Source organism: Chrysemys picta, chromosome 1 (genome assembly GCF_011386835.1).
Source record: "Chrysemys picta bellii isolate R12L10 chromosome 1, ASM1138683v2, whole genome shotgun sequence".
NCBI classification, from domain to species: Eukaryota; Metazoa; Chordata; order Testudines; family Emydidae; genus Chrysemys; species Chrysemys picta.
In genome coordinates this window covers 183,541,936-183,560,533 of record NC_088791.1, presented here as the reverse complement: position 1 = coordinate 183,560,533, position 18,598 = coordinate 183,541,936, and the positions used below count along the sequence as shown (strand labels likewise).

At 42.2% G+C, this 18,598-nt stretch overlaps 1 protein-coding gene across 2 annotated transcripts in view; it reads right to left on the bottom strand.

Annotated features, from left to right (window-relative positions):
• Positions 1–18,598, bottom strand: part of NCAM2 (neural cell adhesion molecule 2) — a 514,501-nt gene that overhangs the window by 65,412 nt on the left and 430,491 nt on the right. For both annotated transcript variants that reach the window (XM_005289286.4, XM_065576283.1), the window contains exons 13-14: positions 10,419–10,538; positions 4,214–4,335 (exon numbers count right to left, since the gene is read on the bottom strand). In XM_005289286.4, coding sequence (XP_005289343.2) covers positions 4,214–4,335; positions 10,419–10,538 — 242 coding nt within the window. The remainder of the gene's footprint in view (positions 1–4,213; positions 4,336–10,418; positions 10,539–18,598) is intronic.

Here is an 18,598-nt window from a genome sequence, read left to right as displayed (position 1 = left end):
GAGGCAAGCATAGCAGAGTGAAATCACAAAGGGAGATGCAGTTGAGTAGGGAGACAGCTCAGAGTCAGATTCTGTCCCTAGGTATACAGACGAGGAGAGGGGGGGGAAGTGTAGTTCCCTCTCAGAGCAGCTGTGCAGTGCACAGAGGTTTAGGGAATAGGGTTTCTGGTTTTACCTTGTACAACAAGGGGTGGAATTTTGCTTCTCCCTCCCAATTAGTGTTGATGGGACAGGGAATTGGGGAGGAATCAAACCCTGCACAGGGCAGACGGAGTACAGTGATCTGGGCCAGTGTGAGCCAAGGACAGGAGGATCCTTGCAATAAGGGTGAGGGACTGGGGAGCCTGGGATAGTGCCTTTCATATAAAAGGGCAGCCTATCAGGCTTGGGCAAGGGGGGGCTCAAGGTGAAGCACTCACGCAGGCAAGTGAGCTGGCTGCGTTTGATGGTGGGGCAGTCAGCCGGGATTTGATACAAGTAATCAGGGTTATTGTGTCTGATATTGTTTCCACGGCTTTGCAGGCCCTACAAGGTATAATGGCTCTCCCAGATCTAGGACATTCTACTCAGGTGATTGCATGAGATGAGGCAGACACAGAGGGCAGGAGTGAGTTAAATCAACAATGGATAAAGGTTCCCAATTGCAAAGGTGTTTGGATCTGCTTTGGGGAGAGGTACATGAGGTGGTTTAGGGTCCAATACGAAAATGATGTGGCAAAGGTGAGGATTGTGGGCACTAGTGGTTTCTCTGAGGCTTACCCCATCATTTGGTTGGGTTTTGGGGGGATAATCACATGGGCTAGCCAGAAACTGTCTCAATTTGTCTGGGCCTATAAGCAGATGCAGAGTGTAAGCAGATGCAGGCTAATTAAGTTCCTCCAACATGGGGACAGCCATGGGAGAGGTGTCTTGCTAAGGCTGCATTCTTTAGCTATGCTTGTGTTACAACTGAAGCTTACCCAGAGAGAAGCCTGGCTTGTTAGATATATAAATATAATCGGGCGGGCATGCAATACATTCATGGGCATACATTTCTTTATGCAGTGACTTTTGCAGCATCGGTACGTTCAGGCATGCATGCAAACCATGTTTTGGGTCTCATACAGCACATTACTGCCACAATGGTGAGGAGAGGTACAGGACGCAGGGTAGAACAAATGCCTTCTGCAGGTAGGCCCTGTTTGAACAGCGTGTGGGTGGCAGAAGGCAGGCCGGTGCAAGGGGACAACTTCAAGCATTGGAATGGTCTAAGACTTCCTGTGGGACTACCCCAGCAAGGCCAATGGGTCAAATGTATGTGTTGGGTTTCTTTTAATGGGGGTTCTTATCCCCTTTATATGCAATAATAATGATTAAAGTCAAGGGTCGGGTTTGGCCATGTTGTTAAGGCAATCATTCCACAAGAATGAATTTGGGGTACAGGGGCAGGGCCATCCAGCCAATTGCCTGTGGACAACTTGTGGGTTTCCCCCAAGGCTAGCTTCAAGCAGCAGAAGTATAGGCTATGGCCTCCAGTGGAACTACCTCAGTAAGGCTGTTGGGTCAAATTTGTGGGCTGGGTTTAATGATTATCTTTTTTATGTACAATACTAATAATTAAAGTCAGGGGTGAGGTTTGGCCATGTTGTTAAGATTATAATTCCAGAAGGAGGAATTCGGGGTACAGTGCAGGGCCACCCATCCAATTGCCTGTGCACAACTTATGTGTTTTGCCTTGAGGCTTGGCCCCTGGAAAGGCTCCAGGGAATTACATTGCTTCATAATCTCTCTGAGGTTGACAATGGCACAGCACACACCTTGTCTCATTTTCAGGTCCACAGATTTCTGGAGCTGGCACCAGGAGCTAGCGGGGAACCCAGGCAGATGCCACTAGTGCTATGGAACCTTGGCATAGAATGGTTGTCAGTGTGGTGTGAAGATCAATTGCTCAGTGCACATGGCAGGGCTGTGAGAGAAGTTTTAATGATTTCATGCAATTTCAGGATCAGGAAAGCCAGTAAGCAATATGGCCCATTAGAGATGAAAAAGTACTGCGGTACATGCTGTCGTTGGCAAACTGTCAACTGGCATCCTCCACAATCTCGAATCACCTCTCTGCCATTACATTCATCATTAAGCTAAATGGTTATCCTTATCCTTGCAGTGGTTTTTTAGTTCAAAGGTTTTTGGCTGGATGGTCGCATACTGGTGGCCCCAGGGTGGATTCCTGTCATCCCATCGTGGTTTACATGCTTAGGGATCTTGTGCAAATCCTTGGCTATGTCATAATGGACAGGAGGCAGACTTGTTCAGGGCTGCATTCTTGACAGCATTCTTTGGTACTTTTAGGATCAGTGAGCGAGTACCTGGGTCTGGTAGGGACTCAATAGGAAGGGCTTTGCAACTGCGGGATATACAATGGCATGAGCATTCAATAATATAACACTTGCGAAGGTCAAAGACAGATTAACTCGGCCCGGGTGAATCTGTGATCTTCCAGCAGGGTGGTGAGCCTGGATCTGCCCAGTTCAGGCTTAGAAGGCATACAGGGTTATATGGCCAAAGGGGAAAGGTCTCCTTTTTATGCAGGTATGGGATCAGAGGCAATCCAGGCAATCAGGCGTTGACATTCAGTTGCGTACCGAACGTATGTAAGACCTCAGGTGGTAAGTCAGCATTAATTTGTTGTAATCTCATTACAGATATTGGACAACCAGTCATGCAGATGGTGGTGTGGATCTGCGGGCATAGTATTGTCTTTTGGGCCAATAGGCATATGTCCAAGTTGCCCGAGGGTTCGCAGCTGGCCTTCGGTGATGAGGCGATACTCAGTTGGCATGCAAGGAAGGGCATGTTACAGGATCAGCTAATACCGATGCTATATGCTGTGCATCCATCAGTAGCCCCCAGATATAATTGTGGTGCATCTTGGGGAAATGATTTGGAAACCCTTAAAGGGGTGGAACTAATGCTCAGAGCAAGGAGGACTTGGGGCTAATCCTTGAACTTTTTCCAGGAGTTAACATGATTTGGCCAGACATGCTTCAGCGCAGGGTCTGGCGGGAGCTGTGAGTCCCCACAGGGTGGACAAGGCAAGGAGGTATGTGAACAGGGAGGTGGCCAAATTCCTTGGGACCATAGAAGGGACAGTAATTTCACATCCTGGTATAGTATATGGGGCAGCAGCGTTGTTTCGGAAGCATGGGGTTCACCTGTCCGACTTAGGTGCTGTCATGTTTTTAACTGATATAACAGATGGCATTAGGAGATGTCTGGGAATCCGACTGGGTGCGGGGAAGCGGCAGTCAAGCTAATTGCTGGCGCCTCCTTGTGGCAGATGTCCAGTCCTCCATAGGAAAGGTATACAGTGACTGGATAAATGGCTTGTAAAATGACTTAATAAGTAATAAGTGGTAGAACCTACTTAGTAAAAGATATTGGGATGGTCATAAACGAAACTGAAACATCATTAAAAAGGAGTTGATCTGTGTGGCAAAGAGGAGTGAATTGTTTAAACCTGCTAGATTTGAGAAGAAATACTACAAATCAGACATCCACCCAACAGAATCATATAATTACTTATTAAAGAGCTGGTACATTTACTATGATATATAAAAGTCCTTCCTCATTGCAATCTATCTGTGGATCAGAATTTCTAAACTAAACTTTAAATGCGTAGAAAAGGTAGAAAATACACATTGGCAAGACAACTTCCAACTGTAGTTCTAGTAACCTAGAGAACAATTAAGCTGATTTAAGTTGCATTTGCACATTAGGATGCCCTTATACATGTATAACACCACAAATAAACACAACCATAAAAGGCTAATTATTTTGTTTCAGAATATTCTTTAATCACATACTGTGGGATCTAATACCAGCTCTCTCATTTACTTAGTATACTATCTTATTAAACTTTTTAGATTTGAAAACAAAACAAACATTTTTACTTACTATATAATAAAACAAAATCTCAGAAAGTTTTCTTGTCAGTTCTGACTTTTCAGTCACACATTTAGTATACTAATCTGGCATTAAAAACAAGATCAAAAGGAATAACAATAACTAGTATACATTTCAAATATACAACTGTTACAAATTTCTTTTTCTTCAGCTGTGTAATAAGCAATCTATTTTAAAACCAAGTATTGATGTTTTCCATGAAACCGCTTCTCAACATTCAAAACAAATAATATAGATCAAAACATTCCCCAGTGATTAATGGAATACTTACACTTCTGTATTTCACGATATATTCCAATATGGGGGCTCCTCCATCATCCTGTTTAGTTATACTAAGTTTAAAGCTCTTTCCACTCCCTGGTTGTCCGTGAATTGATGGAGGACTTGGCTCACCTGAGCATTGGGGGAGGGGGGGGAGAGAAGAAGAGAAATTCAATATTTCTATTTTTATATGTATTATTTCTACTGTTTGATTAATTAATATTATTAATCAAAACCTTCATAATCAAACAGGATGTTTTCAAGCTTTCTGCAACATACTTCATGATACTTAATGATCATCTTGGCATCAATGCTGTCACGTTTGTTACAAAACATATCAAAGTTTTGTACATTAAAAATAAAAGGGATTTAGAATAAAAATAGTCTCAGTCTCTGTGATTTGATATCGTCTTATCCTTTCAAATTTAGCTTGTTTAAGAAATGACTCCTTATGCAGGCACTAATTTAGAAAAGCAGCTGGTTAATTTTAAGCACGTAAGTAATCCCATGCTATTCAGCAAATCGTTAAACACATCCTTAACTTAAAGCACGTGCTTAAGTCCCATCGGTGGAATCTAAATCATTATTAACGGACAATAAACTGTCATAAACAGCAGCAATAAACTGTCCCAAAGCAAACCTGAGGCTCTTTTAGATTATACAATACTATCATTTTATTAAGAATGAATTTGAAGAAAAGCATTTTATAAGATCTTGAAAAGTATGAAATTTTACTTCAAACACACTCTATTTTTATAATAAACCCATCCTTTGATGTTGACCCTGTTGTTTCTTACAAGGAGGTTCTACTATAACAGGAATATTTATGCTGAAATTTTGATCAGAGTACATTTTAAACCGGAGCTTGAATACAGGACTCAAGTGTACTGCCATTGCTAAAAGGAGAGAGCTGTGTTTTCGTCTGCTGGAGCTCAGGTGCATGTTCCATCATATCTTTACTCTGAGTATCTGATCCCTTCCAGGAAAAAAACAGGGCACTGCCATGTAAAAGAAACTTACTCCTGGAATGCTTCAGAGGGCAGGATTCTTGTATATTTCAATACTAGATCTGTTGAAAGTTTTGTCTGAAAGCTGTTTTTCAAATTATTTTTGTTTTTTAAAGTAATCAATTTTTCCTTTCAAATTGTTTGGATTTTTCTACAAAGAAAAGGGAAAGAAAACCTGTTTTCTAAAACTGAACTCAAAATACTTTTTAAACTCTGGGTTTTTCATTGAAAAATTGAAAAAAAAAGATCACAGGAAATTTGGGGGAAATATTTTCTTTCAAAATCCCCCTCCCTCCGCCCAAAAAAACTATTAGCATTTATTACCTACCTCTACTCAATATCTTTTCTGCACCACAGAATGGAGCTGGTTGTCTGAGCAAAAGGGTGGGATGATTGTTGTGCAATTGTGATTGTAAAAATAAAACCAGTGTCTTAGGCCTGATTTTCTCAGGTCATCAAGAAGAGAGGCTAGAAATGTGTTGGGGCTTTCTTGAGAGCCTGCTGTGAAAAAGAACTAGAGACACTGGATGTAGTTTAATTAGGCTGAAACTTTATTCCTAAATGTCTGGGAGTATCCAACTGATAAAATTGTACAGTGCAGGTAATTCCATAATTATTTACATATACCCAGAGGTCTGCTGGCAGCTCTTCCTCTTACCCATCCTGGTCCCCAGCCAACTTGCTGCTGCAAACTCACCACACCCCATTGGATGAGGAGTAAGAGGGGCTAAAAAAGGAGGGGGGTTGACTCCTGATATATCAATCATAGGAGCCCAGGACCACCCCTCTGTTTTCGCTCCTTTAAAGAATACCTCCTTTAAATTCTTTTCCAATTCATTCTGTCTGAGCACCATATCCATTCCCTATGGAATTTGTGATGAGACATATTCCCACACTGCCCCTGAGAGGGCTGAATGGGGCCAAGTGCGTCCAATCAATCAATTAGATGCAAATGGGGGAGACTTAAGCTGGAGGAAGCTAATTCGAAGATCGGTCATCTATGAGACAACAGGTGGGGCTTCTACAAAGCCACAAGGCTAGCAACAGTGTGGAAGGCATCAGGGAGGAAGCCTGCTGTCCTCCTCCCTGAGATAAGGAAGAAGGAAGGGGAGAAGAAGCCATTAGGAAGGAATCCAGTAAGGTGGTGGAGCTGCACACCTTAATTGTTCACTACAGGGCCCTGGACTGGAACCCAGAGTAGAGGGTGGGCCTGAGTTCCTCTACCAACCACTGCAGAATGATAGTGATCAGGAAGACTGCTTGAGTCACAGTGGGAGTGACAGGGTCAGAGCAGCAGGCATGAGGACTATCTGATGCCACGTGGACAGAAGTGACTTTTAAAGGGTTCCCAAAAAGGGAACCCAATTACTAACATGGCCAGAGGGCTGAGTCACAAAGAAGCAGCAGCAGCTCCTGGAGTGAGAGAGGAGCTGCAGACCAAGAGAAAGTGACGGAGAGAGGGGGTGCAACCGCAGGAAGGGACTTCTACCTCGCATTGCTAATTCCCAGAGTGGCCAGGAGGAGGCGCCATCCAGCAATGAGTAGAGTGCCCTGTCACAGAGTTCCTGCGCTGGATATCTCCCCAGTTTAAATAATGAGTTGTGACTTCATAGCCTAACCCTCTTTCATTTTTTGCCCCCACTAAGCCTCCAACTTGCTGTGGGGCAGGTGAAAAACCCACTTCATCTTGGTGAGGGCAAAATTCCTTCCCAGCCCACCAAGAAAGAAGCAACTAGTGTAATGCTCACACAGCAGGTGCTCAAGAAACCTGGTATTTTAACTACTGCCACGGGTGGGAGCTGCTCAGAATGGTCCAGGTAAAAAGGGGACCTTTTCAGTGATGAGCTCCCAAAATCCTAAGAACCGGTTCCCTACTGGGTCCTCGGCGGCACTTTGGCGATGGGGGGGGGGTCTTCACTCGCTCCAGGTTTTCGGCGGCATTTCGGCGGCAGATACTTCACCTGCAGCGAGTGAAGACCCCCCCCCGCCGCCAAAGTGCCACCGAAGACCCAGTAGCGAACCGCGCGGTGCCCGTCTCCCCCCCATCCGACCCCAACCCACATCCTCCCCCGACTGCCTCCCTCAGAACGCGCAACACATCAATCCTCCCTGCTCCTTGGCCCGTGACCACCAACTCCCGAGATCCCCCACCCTATCTGCCCCCCAGGACCCCACCTTCTACTCAACTCCCCACTCCCTGTCCCCTGACTGCCCCGACCCCATACACCACCACCCCGACAGATCCCCGGAACTCCCGCACCTACCCAACCCCCCCCATTCCCCGTCCCCTGACCACCCCGCCCAGAGCCTCTGCCCCCTCCAACCGCTCCCTGCCCCTTATCCAACCCCTACTCCCAGCCCCGGCCCAGCCCCCTTACCATACTGCTGTGTAAGGATGCTGCGCGGCCGATGGAGCTCGCAGCCCCAACCCCTTACCATGCCGCTCAAAGCAGCAGGAGCTGCAGAGCTGCCCAGAGCGCTGGCGCCGGCAGCGCAGTGTGCTGGGGCTCTGCGAGGGGGGGGGGAAGCAGGGGAGGAGTTGGGGGAGCCTCCCCAGCTGAGACCTCAGGCGGGCTGGGCAGGACGGTCCCGCGGGCCGGATGTGGCCCACGGACCGGAGTTTGCTCACCTGTCCGCCCCTTTAGGAACCAGTTCTACACCGGCTTCTAAATTTAACAACCAGTTTTCGTGAACCAGTGCGAACCAGCTCCAGCTCACCACTGGACCTTTTGCTGCACAGACTTGGACATAAATAGTTCCCTTCTCTTCCAGTCACCTGGTGGGGGTCATGGGTCAGTGTCCCCACATTGACCTGTTATGGAGCTGCCTGACTCCCAAGCAGGTAGCTCTCTAGCCCTTAAAGGGGCAACACACCTTCTCCAACAAGCCAGAGAAAGGGCCCCAATGCTTAACATGTGGTAAAGTCATTCTCAAGAGGCCAGTATTTTTTTAAAAGTACTTTTAACGCAGATTATAGTTCAGGTCACTCAACTTTGAGAGTGCCTCTGTTTAAAGATAGTGTTAGAGCAAAGTAATAAAATGGGGAAGTGTATCCGTAAAATAATTATTATTCTGAATATGTAGATAACTGTTGTAAAAACTTATTAAACATTAAGCATATGAACCTACCCTGGGGTAGTGAGGTAGGTACAGTAGTATTTTTTAAAAGAAACAGACATATGCACATGATGGGACAACGGAAAAAGGAGTCAAAAATGGTATGTTAGATTATTCAGTTCTTGCCCTTTAGCATCATATATTTAAATTTGAATTCAGTTGTTTAATACTGTTTGGTATTCTAATATATTGTATTAAACAAAAGCTTCATTTACTTTGATATAGAAATGAATGCACTGATAATTAGTCATACTTGCTGTGAACAGTTGCACGATATAACTTAACCACACAACCCTGAATTTGAAAAGCTCTCTATGAAACTGCTACCAAAACCAATCCTGACTTCACTAGCAGTGAAAAGACAAATGTATCAAAGTACTAACAAATCTATTTAACCTTTTTCCCCATAGCTTTGCAAACAAAAGTGCACCCATCACTGTGGCATCAGACTGCATTTAACATACCTTAAACTACAGGGATTAATATTTCCAAACTAAAGGCCTGATCCAAAACCCACTGAGATCAATGGAAATCTTTCCAATTTTATCAATGAGCTTTGGACCAGGCCCCAGATAATTATAAACAGTCATATAAAAGCTGCTGCTATTCAGAACTACTTTAACTTTAAATGTATTTTGAAATGTTTGCGAGTTTGCAAACCATACATGATTTTATGTATCCTAGGTGCTGTAACCCCTTGACAGGTTGTGATAATCCTACTCGGTGTGAATAAGCATGGCAAAAATTGGCCTAATGGCAACAGTATATGCCTTTTGCTATAACTATCTGTCAAGGAACAAACACTATACATAGCCATCTATCACTGGGTAGCGTCTACGGCCCAGTCTGTCTGTGACTGCTATACAAAGTCCCTCTCTGGGGGTAATTGACAGTTGGCTGATTAGTAAACAAACAATTGGACCTGATAAAGGTTACCCAAACTCAGCCAGAGTGGACTCCAAAGGGAGACAGGAGAAGCCTGTAGAGGGGAACCCCCAAGGGAAGCCTGAGCCAGAGGGCTGAACAGGGAGCCAAGAAGAGAGCTCTCTGGGGAACCTACCAACACAGGCAGCCTGTAAGAGACGCTCCTGGAGAGGGGAGCCTCCTAGATGGAGGGTTGCTGCCACAAGACCTTCAAGAGGACCTGGTCTCAGCCAGGGGTCCCACAGACACAGGCCAGAATCTCGGCCTGGTAAGAATCACCTGTTGTGTCTGGAGAAGAGTCGCAGTGGCAGATCTCTCCAGATTCCAGAGGACATATTTCAGTATGGGTAAGAGCCCTAACACTTGGGGCAGAGACTGGAACTAAGAGAATCCTGGAGGAAGAGCCTGGGTGGAGGTGAACACTGGACTCAGGTGTGGGACATGGACTAAGAATGACCTAGTATGACCAAATTGATCCTGTATTCACATCCTACACACTATCGTAATAATTTTTGCACAAAGTATGCCTATAAGTATCATTTTAAAACTCATAATTCATTGATCAATAATGTCGTGATGAAATGTGTGTGGCATCATTTTATGTAAAGTTATGAGTTCCCCCCCGATGACATGGTGGGGCATGTTCAAACTCACGTAGCAACAATTAGCCAAAACAATCAAGCAGGTCTTAAATAAAGGGATGTGTTTACATGAAATTTACATATATACTATAAATAAAGTCAGGGGACAAAGGAGATCTGGATTTCAGTGAACAGGGGCAAGGGATAATTTGCTGGGGAAAATGTCTACTGAAATGGCCACATTCTGTTCTCATTAAAATCAGTGGTACTGCATGGGTATAAATGAGAGTAGAATTCATGCTCATAAACTTTAATATTATGTTCTCTAGGGTAAAAATTTTAAATATTATTCTAATATTCTGATAAATATAAATAAATATTGGAAATTATCCAATATAGGGTCATCCAAATGACCTGAAAATGAGATTTCAGGGATCATCATAATCTAGGGGAATGTGGTATTGTAAACTGTGCATTTTACTCAGAGTGAATCGTTTTTGAAATGATGAGCTGAACTAGAGGTAAAATAGGCTGACAAGAGTACAAATAAACTAACTTTTCATTTAAAAACAAAGACATTACTCACGAACGGGTAAAGTCTGAAAGATCTCAATTTTGCTATACTCTCCTTGTCCTTTTCCATTTACAGCTGCAACCTTGATTTCATATGTTGTGTTCGGTTCCAGATTGCTAAGAACAACCGTTGCTAAAAGGAAAGGAAAGAAAGCGATGAAACAAAAATTGACAAAATGATAGATTAAGATAATAACATTTCCAAGGCCATTTTGTAATTCATTTGCTTTGAAATTAGGAGTCTAATTTTACAATGTTTTATTTACAAAAGTGAAAAATATTCATCTAGTTCAATGCTAATAGTTTCAAATGGTTTTGTTACTATACAAATTTTGCTGCAATTAAATAAGTTATATCATCTGCGGACATTAGTGTAGGAGTTACAGAAGTCAAGTGCAAATATAAAGAGCTTGGTAGTGCTTCACATTTCTATGAGATGGCGTGCCTGATTCCCCAGTAAGATTGGGGCACTTTTGCCCCACTCCATTAACAAACAGTTGCCCTGGACACCATTGGATGATGTCCCCACTGAAGGGACACTCAGGCTATGTCTACACTGGAATAAAAGACCCCGGCATATCCATGGTTAGCCCACATCAGCAGACTCAGGCTTGTGCTGCAAAGCTAAAAATTGCTGTGTAGACACTTGGGCTGGATACTGGGCTCTAGGAGCTTCTGCCAGTGTGGTGTCCCAGAGCTTGGCCTCCAGCCTAAATGTCTACACAGCTATTTTACAGCCCTGCAACATAAGCCCTGTGTGTTAGCTGACCCATGCCAGCCGCAGGTGTTTAATTGCTGTGTAGACATACCCTCAGGTGGCGTGGGGCTGCTTCAGTGGTTATTCTGGCATCCTCACCCTCCAGGCCACCTGTATGGAAGATGCAGATCTGGAAAAGAGGTCATGGGCTCCCTTAAATCGAGTTGAAAACTGGATGCAATAGCGCCTTCCTTGGGGCCATTATCAGCTGCTGTAAATTGAGCGGGACAAGTAAGCAAGTGAATGACAAACACATGGAATGGGTTTAAATGGCAGGCTGCAAGTTTATTAATTATACCTTAGGGAGAGGTACTACCCTGCTCACCCCTAGCTCCAACATAACAGGGAGTTATTTGATTAAAGCTAGTTACAGGGCTTTGGCCACAAACCAAACAACAACTTGGGGTGGACCCTCCTGGTCTATCCCATAGACTCAGCACAACTGTGAAACCTCTCACCACCACCCCACATAATGAGGAGGATGGAGAAACAGAGGCCACAAGGCGGGGGGTGGGGGGAGGACTTCATTCTGCAAAGACTTCAGGCTCTTCCTCCCCACATGTGCAAGATCCAGCAATGAAATCCAAGGTCTCATTTACGTCTGAGATCTGGCCCATTTAGCCCGTACCCACACTGGACACTGGCTACAAGTTGCAACAAGTCAGTAGTCTTAACAACACTGTATGAACTTTGAATCCTATTGTTCCCAATCCAACTGTGACTCCAGGAGACTGCAGAAGGACAAAACAACCCACCAAACCAAATGGCAATTTGGTCCTATGAGAAAAATTCCTTCCCGATTCCTAAAAGTGGGTGATCAATCAGGCCACAGCATCACAAGCAGTACAGCCTCTAACCTACAAGTGGGGAGAGGAGAGGGCAGGGAATGAACTGGAGAGTAAGAGGCTTTTGAAAAGCCTGAGATAATTTAAAGAGGCAAAGGGGGAAGGCACCTGGCAACCAGGCACCTGACCCCATTCCCCCTTGCCCAGTCAATGGCTAAGCAAAGCACCAAAGTTGGGCGGGGGGATAGCACCTCCCTTCCTGTGATGCATGTGTTTTGGGCTTCCCTCATTGCCTGCTGTCCACACCAGGTCCTTCCCGACTAAGAGTATTAGAGAAGTTTTTCAGACATGTCTGCATCCATCACCAGCTCCCCCACAATGTGAGCTGAACCATGTGCTCCTCAGACAGAGCACAGCGTCCGCCCTTGCCCATTGTATGTAAATTATTCATTTGCCATGCTGTGGAAATTGCACAATGTTTTACTAATAAATCTATAAAGAGAGAAGATTCTTGTCAAGAGCAAAAGAAATTTTCTAAGTCCTAATATCAAGAATCTAAAAGTTAACTGATCCCATCCGTAGATCCTTAAAGAGAGGTCTATGGAATGCCTATAAGCCAAGGCACTCAGGGACATCCTCAACAAATGATTCAGAAAAGAAGGTTGGCACCTTAACCTTAGAGACATAAATACATCACCTAATATCTTCAGCAAGCTGTTAAAGAGCACTTAAAAGAGCAAGAGTTGATTTCCCAAGATGCACATCAGTAAGTGCCATGTATTAGAAGGGAAAATCAAACCCTAGCCTGAGCATTCCATGCAAATCAAGCGTGGTTCTAGAACTGTAGCTGTACTTCAGGATGAAGTTATAAGCACATGCTTAGAACAGTAAAAAAAGTTGCATGAAATGAACTATACTCCTAATAATACAAATATACAGACAAGGTACAACAAATGAACAATATAATCTACAAAAGAGTTTGATTTCAGATTCTCTCTGGAAACACAGTACAGTATATTATGAAAAGACTTGGCATGATCGATGCAAATGTTATTGACGTCACATATGCGCCTTGAGATCTGAACACAATGGGGATCCACAGAACATGATTTCCCTGCTCCTACATTGAAGGGGTACTCAGCTGCCTCGACAATAAAGTTCCCTTTTCCCTCCCAGGCCCCTGGGTTCAGATCCACATGGGGAAAAAGGATGGAGATTGGATGTGCTGCAGGGGAAGCACATCAACCCTCACCTGCCCTGTAGAGCTAGGGCTGTATTCTCTTTACTGTGCAGCCACCTTCGAGGGGCAACCGCAAGTCTTTGGTAGTGCGACTCCATTGGAGTCACTGTGCGAGGGAGCCTTTTTTTTTTTTTTTTGCAATGGTGAAGTATTTCAATGGTCGATTTAGTATCGTTTTTTAAGTTTTATTTTTTACAGAATACATATTGTTTCTGTTATTACTTTTGTTATTTTATTGACTCCATATGTATTATCCTGTCTATTTTGGATGCCTCTTGTTTTCTGTAGTAGATAGAAGCCCCATTACAAGTGGAGCTAAATGAGTGTAATGAGTTTTGGAAAACAGGAATTTAAACATTTCACACTTTATTATGAGCATATTATATGAATTAGTCATTGACATATGGTGATCATTTCCTCACAAACAAACCTGCAGAGTTATGTCTGACAGCATTCCTTAGTTTTATCATTCTTTCATATTAAAAAAAAACAACTATAAATGATTAGCAATTATCTATTGAAAAATAAAGTCACTTGAGAATATTCATATTTTCAGAAGAAGAGAAATTTTACAATATTTAGCATTCAACTATAGCAAGATGAAATGAAAAGAGTAGAATAAGCAGCAGCCCTGTTTGATGTGCCTTTGAGCCATGACTGCTTTCCACATCTGAATAATGGCATTCAAAATAAACCTTCGAGCATACAAAAAATTAGTGGCACAGCAAATGCTTTTAAAATTTAAACAGCATCAAACTGTGGCTATGAGTCTTCCCTTCATAAAATCCTAATGTGTTAACAACCCCATAAAAATCTAAGGGCCCAAGCCTTCAAACACTTATACACATGATTGAGTCTATGGGACTACTTAAATTAGTAAAATTACTCATGTCTTCAGTGCTTAAAGGACCATGGCCTATATTTGAATCCCCTAGATATCACTGTGCATCAGATACCTTGATCTGAAAAACAGCTTTATGAAAACAATATGCTTGAAATCTGACAGCATAATCTGGCCCCAAGCATCGGCATCAATGGAAAGTTCTGCTTAAAAATCTGAGGGTATGATGTAGCCCTTGATTGTTTTATGATTTTTTCTAAGAATACAAGGAAGAAATTAGGACAAACCATAATATTACGTAGAACCCCTTTCTTTCTTCAAGCAGAAAAAAAGCACTAGAGTAATAGCCAGGTGGTGGTAAGTACAGGAACTATCCAACTACTGAAGGGTAGAATGACCAGGGCCTAATAGGATCTCAAAGAAACGATAGACTTTTCATTGCCAGATAATGCAATTTATTGCATTGTAATGAAATGTTGGGGATGGGAGTGCATTATTAAATACAGTAATTATCAAAAATGTGTAATGTATGCACCCATTGCAGTGGAATCTGAGTAAAATAATGCCCAGTTCCTCTCTCTCCAACTTCAAATTGATCTCGTTCTCTTCCTAAACAGGGGTTACAGTCTCCAACATCCAGTCCTAAGTGACTGTGAATGACTCAGGATTTTTATCAATGGTCACCACGGCAAACTTTCACAGGCATCACTGCAGTGATAAGGTTTACATTTGCAAAGCATCTCCACAAACCAAAATAGACCCAGAAGGTTTACTAATGTGTGCATCATTTACCATATACATGCATGATACTGTTGGCAACAGTATCATGTCCCGAGGAGCAGCAGTAATTTAGGACCATCTTCTGCCACTCTTACTTACATTCTATTCTATTCTTTTGAAGGTTCTCATGTTGCCCACCTCCCTATAGCCTCTGAGCATTATTCAAAAGTGCACTAAGTGATATGACTAGCATTTGTCATATATGACTCTCAAATAGTGTGATGCATTAAATAGTACCTTACTCTTCTCTGCAGGCTGACTCCTTCACTTTGCTGGGATTACTAACAGACTAATTGCTCAACATGGCTAGGCCTTACTCATGTCAAGTCATACATGTTGAGCAATTACGCTGCTGGGGAAGAAGAGGTTCTCAGGTTTTGAAGGCATTATTGGACCTATAAATATGGTACAGACACCCTAAACTGCCCAGGCCTTGTGCTTCCCACTGGTAAGGAGCTAGCTATTGGTGTGCAAGTCATATGGTGCCAGACAATAGTTCTGAAGGATTAGAAAGGCCTTGTGTAAGAGGAGTGTGACCCAAAATTGTAGGAGAAAAGCTGCAAGGGACAGAACACTTAAAAGAAAGAGAGAAAGCAAGAAAGGAAAAGAAAAAATAATCAGTCTCTGCATGTAAAAATCAAACAGTATTTCAGCTGCAGTCCATAAATGTTTCAGCTTGAGAAGTCTCGTTCATTATCACAGGATTTTAACGGCTATCAAGCAGAATAGTGCATTTATATAAAGTGCAAAGATTGCTACTGCAAGGTTCGCAGTGAAACAAATGGTGTCATAAATCTAACCACATTTTTAAAAAGGATTTTCTGGTACCAAGATTAGGTTGTTTATATTGCTTGGTTATCATAGTAGGATATGAGAATGGAATTATTTAGGTTTTATAGTCACATTAAATTGACTCCCCCCCAACAAGACTGCCACAGACAACATAAATCATCACCCAACAAAGGAAAGCTAGGGTACAAATAATACAGTTATAGTACATTTAATCCCACAGTAGATACTTTTATGAGGACAGTTAATAGAAATATTGTATACATTAATACACTGAGAAGATTGTGGACTTAGCTGTTGCACAGAACAGATTTCTTTTTGTCTCTGTTTCTAATTCACTGAAGAAGTAAATATCATAAAAAATCCTAGATAAAGGTTGAATAACTGCTATGTGAAATTAATCTTTTGTTTTGATAACTTCCAGAAGCAAGTGGAACCTATCGCTAGCTACAAAACCAGTCAGTCCATGCTCTCAGATGCATATCTTGGAAAGTGGGAGCACTGCAGAATTTCTATTAAATGGGAGAAATTTCTGTCACAACGAGGATGGTTGATACTAGGACACATCATCTCTCCTATCTCCAGGTATGCTTCTCCATTATGTTGCACCTTGTAGTGAGCAAGCATAAGAAAACTACCACCAGTCCCAGTACGTGGAAAGTTCTCATTTAATAGTGTTTTACAGCCTGTTTGCCCTCACCTGGTAAGTGACTACACATGGTGCAAGGCAATAGGGAAACAGGACCGCTGACTTCTGACACAATTGCTTTTCTCAAGCTCCACAATGATGGGGCAGGAAGAAGGGAAGGCTTCCCTCCACTGCATCATCTCCCTTGAAACCTGTGTGGCCTCCTCTTTGTAAAATTATGCTGACTCATATAATCGTAAACTGGTTCTATGCTGTGAAAACCCCTGAGGGTGAGAGATCTAGGGAAGCAACTGGAGAAGAAAAGGAAGCAAACTTTGCCAGCATTAAGAATGGGTCTGGGGGGATAGTGTTGAAGTACTGGCAGTCTGTAAAAATATCCCTGCCTTCTCTGGAAGTCAAGAGATTTGAGGAATTTCTCTGCAATCCTTGGATATTATGGGTTTAGAAAATTATGTCCCCTGTCTGATCTATGTGTGTATATGAGAGAGAAAGGCTCAAACCCCCTCTCTCTACCACTGATCCACAGAAGTTCTAACAAATTAGCCCTCAGAAGTTTGATCTTCTGATCTAGGCCACAGAAGTTTTGTGAAACAGAGAGAGGGGATGTATTCTGAATGGAAATAAATTAGAAAGAAAAGAAATGTAGGGATTTTGCTTCATAGTAGGAATTGTGTTGATTCATATTCAGAAACAGTCTCATTGTCCCAATTCCATATGTCTGCCTTACCCAAATAACAACTAATTTCATAAATGATGATTCAAGCATCTGGCTGTAAATGTCAGAATTTGACTAAGACTATGTGATTCACTTTAATAATGAAAATATTTCAAGCTGCATACTAGATTGGTAGAAAAAACAAAACTAAGGGTCCAATCCTTATCCTATTGAAATCAATGGCACAACTCCCATTCACTTTTATGGAAACAGGTTTGGACCGTATGTTGTGTCTGTTTAATAAAAATTCAAAACTAAATGCAGATCTTCTAAAAATCAGTGAGATAATGGCTCTGTCAGAAAGTTGCACCAGTCTGTAGACTATAATATAAAATTATTACAGTGTTGAAATAAAAAAAGTGACAGCTTAATTACCTGTGAATCAAATATGCTGTTACATGGATCATTTCATTTTAAAATATAATTTTCTGTAACAGATTAAAAAACTATACTTGGCAAAAGCATATTAAATGTTTTGTACACAGTCACCAAAACACAATTACCCTTAAATATTTTCTTCCTCCACATATTTAATTTTCATTTTTATTAGGTAATTTAAGGATTCCTAGATGTCAGGTACACAAAATGAATCTAAAGAAACTGCAGGAACCTCATGCCTGAAGATACCTCAGGGATCATCTTTGATACATCTTTTCATTGAATTAAATCTAATAAGAAATGCTAATAATACACAGGTGGAACAATTACTGTTATAAAATTTGACATGCCAGAAATTAAAAAACAATGTTAGGCCCTGATCCAAAACAAAAAAGTAAGGGTAAATCTTTACATTGACTTTGACGGGCACTGGAACAAACTCAATATACACAATAGCTAATAATGTTTAATGAACACAAGTGGCTGGTTCTATAGATGCTGTAGTTTAACTTGTATTTAAACTACAGTAATATGCTTTATTTAGAGAGGGCCCAATCTTTATTTAAAAATCACAACACTGAATTCCGGAAACAGTAGATTTTTACTCAATTCTAGCATTTATCTGTTTTCTCTATATACCATTCAAGGACACCCTCCATATATTGAGAAGCAAACACATGCAGTAGCCCAGATGTCAATCCAGACTTATCAGGACTTCAAATGGAATTGAAAACAGGGGTTCATTCCACCCTTGCCAACTTTCATGCAGTAAATAAGCACCCCGACTTTCAAAATAAACCAAAAATCAAGCTAATCCCATTTTAAAACAAGGCCAAAACAAGCCAATCCCTAAGAGCCCCAACACTCTATGTGACTAGATCCTCCTGGTGTGCAGTCTAGGACTGTGGTGGGCCCGCTGTGCACCCCTGACTCTCCCCCCCCCCCCATCCCTGCTTGTCCCCCCCTTGCCGGAAGCCAATCAAAAAAAAAAAAAAAAAGAAGCAACAAGCTGCAAGCCAAACAAGCAACAAGCTACAAGCCAAAAACTAGCCAACAAGCAACTCACAACCCAAATTTCTGCAGGTTTTTTTGGCGGGTTTGGCATGTCTGGTTCATTCATCACAACTGAGTCAACATTAGTATCAAGAAAGCAATTGTGCTGTCCTTAAAACATTCTTTAGGATATAGTTTTTCATTAGCAAGGATTAGATTTGCATGAGGAGACTTATTTATAGTCACATTTTCATTTTCCATTGAAA